Below are 10584 nucleotides of genomic sequence, written 5' to 3' on the forward strand. Positions count from 1 at the left end.
ACATCATCACTGGCCTTACGAATGAGTTTGATTCTATTGGTGTCTGCTACCCTCAGCCTGCTGCCCCAGTACACAACAGCAAACATGATAGCACTGGCCACCACAGACTCGTAGAACATCCTCAGCATCATCCGGCAGATGTTAAAGGACCTCAGTCTCCTCAGGAAGTAGAGACGGCTCTGACCCTTCTTGTAGACAGCCTCAGTGTTCTTTGACCAGTCCAGTTTATTGTCAATTTGTATCCCCAGGTATTTGTAATCCTCCACCATGTCCACACTGACCCCTTGGATGGAAACAGGGAGGCCTTAGCCCTCCTCAGGTCCACCACCAGCTCCTTAGTCTTTTTCACATTAAGCTGCAGATGATTCTGCTCACACCATGTGACAAAGTTTCCCACCGTAGCCCTGTACTCCGCCTCATCTCCCTTGCTGATGCATCCAACTATGGCAGAGTCATCAGAATACTTCTGATGATGGCAAGACTCTGTGCAGTAGCTGAAGTCCGAGGTGTAGACGGTGAAGAGAAAGGAAGACAGGACAGTCCACTGTGGAGCCCCAGTGCTGCTGACCACTCTGTCTGACACACAGTGTTGCAAGCACACGTACTGTGGTCTGCCAGTCAGGTAATCAATAATCCATGACACCAGGGAAGCATCCACCTGCATCACTGACAGCTTCTCACCCAGCAGAGCAGGGCAGATGGTGTTGAATGCACTGGAGAAGTCAAAAAACATGACCCTCACAGTGCTCACCGGCTTGTCCAGGTGGGCGTAGACACAATTCAGCAGGTAGACGATGGCATCCTCAACTCCTAGTCAGGGCTGGTAGGCGAACTGGAGGGGGTGTAAGTGTGGCCTAACCATAGGCCGGAGCTGCTCTAGAACAAGTCTCTCCAGGGTCTTCATGATGTGGGAGGTCAGTGCCACCGGTCTGTAGTCACTGGAGCCACTGGGGTCTTCGGTACAAGGACGAGGCAGGATGTCTTCCACAGCACTAGAACCCTCTGGAGACTCAGGCTCAGGTTGAAGACATGATGAAGTACTCCACATAGCTGGGGGGCACAGGCTTTGAGCACCCTAGGGCTGAGGAATGGTCTAAAATATCTCCTTGCCATTGTGTAAGTCTGATCAACAGCTACAGGAAACACTTGGTGGAGGATTATTGCTGCTAAAGAAGGTTCTACCAGTTATTAAGTACAAGGGTTCACATATTTTTTTTAGTCTGGACCGTGAATGATTAAACAGTGTAGCCATGGAAAGTACAACTATATGTGTGTTATTAGTTTAGGCAGATTGTCCTGGACCCTGGCACCCAAAAGGCAACATACCATCTGGGAACCTCATTCCCGTCCACAGAACCTTTCTGTTGCCCTAACTAATGAATCCCATATCACCACAGCTCGCTTTGTCTTTCCTTTCCCTTCTGAGTTACAGAGCCAGACTTAATGACAGATACCTGACCACTATGACTTTCCTCTGGTGTCCAAAGTGGTATACCTGTTGTTGAGGGGAATAACCACAGGGTACTCTACACAAACTGTTTAATCCATTTTCCCTTCCTAACTGTCATCACCTTGGGTCTAAGTACCCTGCTCAATGTTCTATCACTCCCTCTGCCCTCCCGTAAGAATTCATCCAGTTCCAGCTCCAACTCCTTAACATGAGGGTAAGAAGCTGCAGGTGGATGCACCTCCCTCAGTTGATGTCGTCAGGGACACTGGAGGTCTCCCTGCCTTTCCCACATCCTGCAAGAGGAGCATTCAACTATCCTCCCTGGCAACCCTACTGTTCAATTGCAAATATAAAGAAAGCCTCCAGAATCATTCTGGAATACAGTGATTCTTGAAAGATCATTATGAACGCCACTGCAATCTCTTCAACGACAACTTTCAGAACCCTGGGGTGTAGTCCATCTGGTCCATGCAACTTATCTACCTTCAGACCTTTTAGTTTCCAAAGTAACTTCTCCTTAGTAAGAGCAACTACACTCACTTATGTCTCCTGACACCCTCACAAATTTCTGGCATAGTGCTGGTGTCTCCCATGCAAAATATTTAGGACCATAGCTCTCCTTATCTTTACCATTCATGAACCTATCCAAACTTCTCTTAAACATTGAAATCAATCTTGCATGCACCACTTTGCGTTGGCCGCTTTCACAATCTCATGACCCTCTGAGTGAAGAAGTTTTCTCTCATGTTCTCCTTAAACTTTTCAGCTTACATCCTTAACCCTATACACCCGCCATTTCTTTATTCCCTATTACTGCCTCTCATGTCATTTTTCAATGGTCCGATGTCCACTCTCACCTCTCTTTTACTCTGTTAAAAAAAAACTTCTGGTATCCTCTTTTATATTACTGGCTAGCTTGCCTTCATATTTCATCTTTTATCCTTATTGCTTCTTAGTTGCCTTCTGTTGGTTTTTAAGAGCTTCCAAATCTTCCAAGTTCCCACTAATTTTTGCTATACTGTATGCCCTTTCTTTTGCTTTTATGCTGTCTGACATCCCTTGTCAGCTATGATTGTCTCATGCTCCCTTTAGAATGCTTCTTTTTGAAAAACTCAAAACTCCTGACATTGCTACTCTACTGTTAGTCCTCCTAGTGACCCCTTCCAATCAACTTTGGCCAGTTCTTCTCAGGCCTCTTGCAGCATGCCTCAGGATCAGGACACCAGGTCAAGACCGGTTACGTTTGTCAGCCAGAGTCTGTCGCCCTCCAAGAAAAACTATCCCATGCACAAATTGGAATTTCTGGCATTGAAATGGGTGGTGGTGGATAAGCTGAGTGACTACCTCTACGGGGCCAAGTTTGAGGTGAGGACGAACAACAACCCCCTTATATTCTGACCTCAGTGAAACTGGATGCCAGAGGCCATCGGTGGTTGGCAGCGTTGTCTGCCTATGATTTCAGCCTGAAGTACCGGTCGGGAAGCCGGAACATTGATGCTGATGCTTTGTTCCGACAGGTGCACAAGGGACTGGACAGGGACACGGAGCGGGAGAGCGTTCCTGCCCCAGGGGTGAAGGCCCTGTGTCAGTTTGCCATCACTGTGAAGGCAGAGGAAAAGGAGGGACAGGATCGAGCGGTAGATCACTTGGGAGCTTCTGATGACGCCATTCCCCAAGTTTATTGTAACCTGACTGCTCTGAAGACAAATCAGTTGCCAGAATTGAGTTTTGGAGAAGTGGCAGCTGCTCAGCGAGACGACCCGGACATCAGTATCATTTGGTCTGTGGTCAAAAAGTGAAACATGGCTCAGGCAGAGAAGACAAAATACGCAGCAGTGCCTCCATTTCTGAGAGAATGCCCTCAGTTGGAGTTGCGGAACCAGATCATCCTTCGACCGACCTCGGCGCTGAAGCTACTGGGTACTCGCCATATTATCTGATGTTTGGGCACAAGGCAAGGCTGCCCATTGACCTTTGTTTTGGGGCTAACAGGGGTGACTTATCACTGGTTCTGTCGGAGAAGTATCGGAGGATGCATTAAAGTTGCTTTATGATGATTCTGGACTTTTGGGGGTTGAAAAGACCTATAGATTGCTCAGAGACAGGTGTTACTGACCGAATGAAGTTGGAGGTCAAAGAATAGTGCAAGTCGTGCATTCGATGCATATGGTGGAAGACACTGCCTATGCAGGCAGCTCCCTTGTCCCACTTGCAGAGTGCAGGGCCCCTGGACCCGTCAACAGAACCCGATGCCGGCAACACGTGAATGTCTTAGTCATCATGGACCATTACACCAGTTATGCACAGGCTTTTCCTACCAAGGACCAGAGGTCATTTATGGTGGCCGAAGTATTATGGGAGAAGTATTTCCTTTATTATGGCCTTCCTGGGCGGATACATAGTGATTAGGGATGGGATTTCGAGAGCAGATTCATCCAAGAGTTACTGGGCATGCTTGGAGTCGAGGACCACATCCTATCACCCACAAGGCTCGGGACCCAGAAGATCAGCAAGAAGAGCAGGTGGAGTCAACATATTGTGCATGAAATGGGCTGCCAGCGACGGTGGTGGAGGCTGATACGATAGAGTCTTTTAAGAGACTCCTGGACAGGTACATGGGCTTAGAAGAGGGTTATGGATAACCCCTGGTAATTTCTAAAGTAAGGACATATTCAGCACAGCTTTGTGGGCCAAAGGGCCTGTATTGTGCTGTAGGTTTTCTATGTTTCTATATTGGACATCTGATTCACAGTTAAAACTGTACTCGAAATGAAGCTACTGGGTACTCGCCATATTATCTGATGTTTGGGCACAAGGCGAGGCTGCCCATTCACCTTTGTTTTGGGGCTGACAGGGGTGACTTACCACTAAAGACTTAACTAAAGTACGTGTCTGATATGAGAAGAGAGCTGAAAAGGGCTATGAATTAGCTGGGGTCGCGGCTGCCAAGCAGAATCAAGGAAATAAGAGGAAGTATGATGAAAAGGTGAGGTTCTCCCAACTCCTGCTGGGAGACCAAGTCCTCATTAGGAATTTAGGGCTACCTGGGAAACATAAACATAAAATAGAGTGGCTAAGCCCCAAGTGATGGAGAGTCAGGTGCCAAACCTACCAGTTTTCCGGGTGAAACCAGAGGATGGGAATGGACCTGTCAAGATTCTCCATCAGAACCACCTGCGGCCCCTGAGACAAGAGGTGCAGGTAGACGCAGAGCCCAACCTGAAGCCTACACCTAGTATGAGGACTCTGCGGAAACACAGGGCGACTGCAGGGCCAACAGCAGGAGAGGTTAAGCTGGCCCCCACCCGAGAGGGCTACTGATTCAGAGGATGAGGACCTGGATGTGTGGTATATGCTGCCCTTTGCTAACTCCCCATTGATAGAGAAAGAGACTCCCAGCCCTTCTCCCGCTGAGTCAGGTGAAGTGGTGGGGGGAACCTATCCGTGGACAGCCTGGGTTGCAGCGGGACCCTGCAAAGGAGGAAGTGGGGCTTGGCCAAGGGACAGAGGGGGGGTCTGAGTTACAGGTAGGCACGAGTGATAGGTCAGGGGAGGCCTCGCCAGGTAGACCAGAACTATCCCCAGTAGTGTGTGAACCTGAAGAACTAGGTGAGGTGGTGCGGAGGTCTCAGAGATTAAGGAAACCACTGGATAGGCTGGTCTAGACAGCACCAGGGGAACAGAGAGTGACCCCCACCATTTTGGGGAGCTATGCCACTGCCTTTTACACCTAGACTGGACTTTGTGTTTTGCAGGAAGATTTGGAAAATTATCTCAACGTCATGAGAACATGACTAAATTTGGTGGGGGGGAGAGGGTAACTCGCTATAAGATTTCACTGCTGAAGTTATGGCCGCTCTGTAATGTTCCACTGCTAAGGTAATGGTTTCTCTGTAGCAGCAATGTTTGGGTTATGACTAGAGAAAACGGGGTCTATGGAATGTGCGTTGGCCAATGAGTGGGATGTTGTTCTTTCTTGGGGATCTGGGAGCAGGGACTTCACGCTCTTTTGTCGGCGAGGGATGAAGAAGGAAGACGTGTGTGCAGAGAACTAGTGGACGGGGAGCAAGGGTCTGAAGGTCAGCAACGCTTGGAGGTCGAATGGTGGACGAATGGCCTTATCAGTGAGCTCCTACGTAAATATTTGGCTTTTTCCTTAAAATGGGCTCTTTTTATTTTCATTTTCTTTGCTAACCCTATACTCAGATTAAGATTTATAAAGTTCAATCATTCAATTGCATACAGTGTACTGTCTCATATTTTATGGTTCAGATTTATAACCAGGCAACATATCACGCAGCATCCACACAAATGAGATTTCTCAGTTTGGCTGTCTTCTCCTAGATGAACACGTGCTGGCTGAACCTGAGGGTTACACACCTTATCAAACACCTTCTGAAAATCCAAGTAAATGACATCCACTGCCTCTCCTTTGTCCACCCTGCTTGTAACTTCCTCAAAGAACTTTAATAGATCTGCCAAGCAAGTTTTCCCTTTACAGAAAACATGCTGACTTGGACTTATTTTATCTTTAGTCTTCAAGTACCCTACAACCTCATCCTTAATAATAGACTCCAAATACTTTCCCCAACCACTGAGGTTAGGCTATCTGGCCTATTATTCCCTTTCTGTTGCTTTCCTCCCTTACAATTTTCCAGTCCTCTGGGACCATACCAGGATCAAATGATTCTTGAAAGATCATGACCAATGGATACATTATCTCTTCAGCAACCTCTCTCATGACTATGGGATGGAAAGCACCTGATCCAGGTGACTTATCCACCTTAAGACCTTTCAGTTTGCCTAGCACTTTCTCCTTTGTAATAGCAATGGCCCTTACTCCTGCTCCCTGACACTCATGAACCTCTGGCACACTACTAGTGTCTTCCACAGTTTCATTAAGTTCATCTGCCATTTCTTTGTTCCCCATTACTACCTCACTAGCATAATTTTCCAGTGGTCCAATATCAACTCTCACCTCCCTTTGTATAACTGAAAAACTTTTAGTATCTTGCTTTACATTATTGACTAGTTTGCTCTCATGTTTCATCTTTTCTTTCTTATAGCTTTGGATGCTAAGTTCTCAGTTCCAGTTATCTTTCAGCCATGACCTCCGTGAGGCCCACATCATAATATCTGCCAATTTCTAAATGCCTTATATTGTATACTGAGTACATTCAAATATATCACCTTCGGTTCTGTATGCACCACCGTTCTTTCAAATTTTGTCTTTTTTTTTATTCCGGAGACTTCTGCAGCTTCTCCTGCACTCTTTCCATTTACTTCATTTATATTTCCCAACATTGTTCAACCCATCCTCTGATTATCAAGTTTAAAGCCCTATCCACAGTCCTAGTTATGAAATTTGTCAGGACCCTGATCCAGCATGATTCAGGTGGTTTCCCAGCCCATCAGATTAGCTCTCACCTTCCCCAACACTGGTGCTAATGTCCCACAAATTCAAACCCACTTCTCCCACACCATTTTTAAGTCACATATTTAACACTAATTTTATTAAGTCTGTGCTACTTCTTATAGTAAAAGATGGTTTAGGATGAAGAGTGAAAACTTATTAAGTTCTAAGAACATTTTTTCTCTCATGATCCTTCAACCAGAATCACTTTTTGCACATTTCAAAACTGCAGCACTTTCAGAAGTCTTTAAAATATAATAAATTAATAATCAGAAAACACTTCTAGTATAAAATGGCTGCAATATTTCTTATATATTTTGAATTTTTGAATAAACCATGGAACATTATCCTCTACTGCTTACATTTTACTTACCATAGCATAGAGGTTGTCATAACCTTTCACTTTGGTTGGCACTTTGGAGAATTTCTGATCAAATGCATCAGAAATGTTATGGGCTGGGTCCGTTGAAATAATCAACACAGTCTCTCGGACCTCTGACAACTGCACAGCCAAGCTGCAACTGTTTGGTAGAAATAAGTTTCTAATTATAAAGCTGTATTCACTGAGTGAAGTAATTTTTCAACCAATGGAAAACATTACAATTTAAATATTGTTAAGGAGCTGTCTTTATTGTTTTTATTTTAAATAGTAAGCTCCAACAATCTGCAAAATGATCATGACATTTTAGAAATGTTGAGTTTTAAATTGTTGATCGCATGTCAGGAATAATTTCTCCACTCTTTAGCAGGATGCAGCAAGATCATGAATGATCAAAAGAAGTAGATACCTTGGTTTAGTAACACATAAGAGACCACATAGAACATAGAAACTACAGTACACATTCTTCTTTTGACCATTTAAGATCAATTTAAGCTACTCTAAAATCAACTTAAACCTGCCCTCCCACACAGTGCTTCATTTTTCTAACATCCATATGGCTATCTAAGATTTTCTTAATCATCCCTAATACATCTGCCTGTATCATCACCCCAGCAGCATGATCCACATACTTAACATTCTGTAAAAAAGACATTATCTCTGACATTACCCCTTTTCTTTCCTTAAAATTATGCCTATTCATATATGCCATTTCCACCCAGGGAAACATTCTCTTACTGTCTACTCAATTTATGGCTATTATCTTGTGCACCTCTTGTCAAGTCACCCCTCATCTTCCTTCACTGTAAAGAGAAAAGCCCTCACTTGCTCAACTTATCTTCATAAAACATGCTCTCTAAGCCACACAGGATACCACACATCCTAGTACATCTTTCTGCATTGTCTCTAAAGCTTCCACATTCTTCCTATAATGAGGTAATCAGAACTGACACAACATTAGCACCCAAGTGCCTTTAAAACAAAGCTTTGTAAAAGATTCAGATGCAGGTGCTACCAATTGAATTTTAGCTGGCAAACTTACAAGTAGACACAACTATGAAACAAAGGTGATATTATGGCAAGATGTAAGTCATTATTGCTCCCAATCACTCCCAATTCACACAATTTATTCTACGAGAAGGACCAATGTCCTATACCTAAGAAAATGTTCTGCAAAAATGGTCAGGGAAGAAAAGAGCTAGACATAACTGTCAACAGATTACTTAAGCTTGTATTTTCCTTAACCTTGTGCTTGGCTTAGAAGTAGTCATTGTAAAGGCTTCAAAAACTATTAGTACCTCAGCCAAATTCTCATGTAAGTGGCAAATGCTATTATTATTTCTGACACAAAGTCAATTTCTACTACACCACAGTAACAGTCAAGTTAAAATTCTAATAGAAATATTCCATCAGTACCTATCTGCTTTCAAGAATGCTAATGAAGACAAAAAGAATGACAGAAAAATTCAGATCAGGCAACACCTGTAAGAGAGAAAAATTGACTTAACAAGTGAGGTCACTGAAGAATTATTGAACTGAAAACACTCTTTCCACGGACGCTGTCCAATCTCACAGACATTTCCTCCACTTTGTTTTCATTTCAGATATCCAGTGTTTGCTTTTTCTTCAGTTTTTTTTAAATAAGAAAGCCGTTACAAATGTCTTCAACTTGTTTATGACTTTAAAATCTATTGGAAGATTAAGTTTTGATTTTCATTTGGATGGTGTGTCAGAACCTCCAAGAACATAATAATTAGGTGTAAGAGTACATCATCAAGATCATGGTTAATCAACCTCAATTCTTCTACAATCCTCACATTCCTTAACACCAAAATAACTGGTTTTGAATGAACAATGACAGAACCTCTAAAACTCCCAAGTACAGAATAGAAAAAATTCACCACCCCAAGTGACAAAATTTCTCCTCACCATCCCTTATTCTGAAACTGTGACTGATTTTAAATCCCATGGCCAAGGGAAAGCATTCTCCCCACATTCACCCTGTTGAACATTTCGAAGTTTCAATGAGATCTTGTCCATATGAACACAAGGACTACAGAACTAGTTGATTTAATCTGATCCCAATGACAAACCATCACTAAGATGATTCTTCACTAGACTACATGACAAATACCACACACAAAATGCTGCAATCAAAATCAGATTTATTATCACTGGCATGTGTTGTGAAATTTGTTAACTTAGCAGCAGTTCAATGCAATGCATAATCTAGATGAAAAAAACTAGTAAATAAGTAAATCAATTACAGTATACGTATATTGAATAGATTAAAAATCCTACAAAAAACAGAAATATATATTAAAAAAGTGAGGTGGTGTTCAAGGGTTCAATGTCCATTTAGGGATTGGATGGCAGAAGGGAAGAAGCTGTTCCTGAATCGCTGAGTGTGTGCCTTCAGGCTTCTATACCTCCAAACTGATGGTAACCGTGAGAAAACGGCATGCCCTGGGTGCTGGAGGTACTTAATAATGGATGCTGCCTTTCTGAGATACCACTCCTGAGTATTTTGTAGGCTAGTACCCAAGATGGATACAACCATCTGCGTCTTAGCCCCCACCCCACCCCCCCATACCAAACAGTGATGCAGCCTGTCAGAATGCTCCCCACAGTATGTCTATAGAAGTTCTTGAGTGTACTTGTTGACATACGAAATCTCTTCAAACTCCTAATGTAGCCACTGTCTTGCCTTCTTTTTAACTGCATCGATATGTTGGGACCAGGTTAGATCCTCAGTGATCTTGACATCCAGGAACTTAAAACTGCTCACTTTCTTCACTTCTGAACCCTCTGAGGATTGGTATGTGTTCCTTCGTCTTACCCTTCCTGAAGTTCACAATCAGCTCTTTTGTCTTACTGACGTTGAGAGCCAGATTGTTGCTGCAACACTACTCCACTAGATGGCATATCTCACTCCTGTACAAACTCCGCTGGTCAGGCAGCATCTATAGAAATAGTTTTTTTTAAATGGTTTGCTGTTTTCCATAAAAGCCACCTGACCTGCTCAGTTCCTCCAGTATTTTGTGTGTTTCTTCGATTTCCAGCACTTGCAGATTTTCTTGTATTTGTGGTTATATGACAAATACACTTGGTGGCCACTTTATTAGGTATAATTGCTCATTAATGCAAATATTTCATCACCAATCATGTGGCAGCAACTCATTTCAAAAACACATGTAGAAATGGTCAAGGGGTTCAATTGTTCAGACCAAACAGAGTGGGAAAGATGTGATCTAAGTGACTTTGACCATGGATAACTGCTGGTGCCTGATGGGGTAGTTTGTGTATCCCAGAAATCTGTTGAACATTTATATATATGACATG

At 43.4% G+C, this 10584-nt stretch overlaps 1 protein-coding gene across 1 annotated transcript in view; it reads right to left on the reverse strand.

The window, feature by feature from the left end:
* The window catches only part of get3 (guided entry of tail-anchored proteins factor 3, ATPase), a 41265-nt gene that overhangs the window by 28654 nt on the left and 2027 nt on the right, over positions 1 to 10584 (reverse strand). The window contains exon 2 of the mRNA XM_073068942.1: positions 7237 to 7384. Coding sequence (XP_072925043.1) covers positions 7237 to 7384 — 148 coding nt within the window. The remainder of the gene's footprint in view (positions 1 to 7236; positions 7385 to 10584) is intronic.

The sequence above is a fragment of the Hemitrygon akajei genome, chromosome 16 (genome assembly GCF_048418815.1).
Source record: "Hemitrygon akajei chromosome 16, sHemAka1.3, whole genome shotgun sequence".
Taxonomy (NCBI): Eukaryota; Metazoa; Chordata; class Chondrichthyes; order Myliobatiformes; family Dasyatidae; genus Hemitrygon; species Hemitrygon akajei.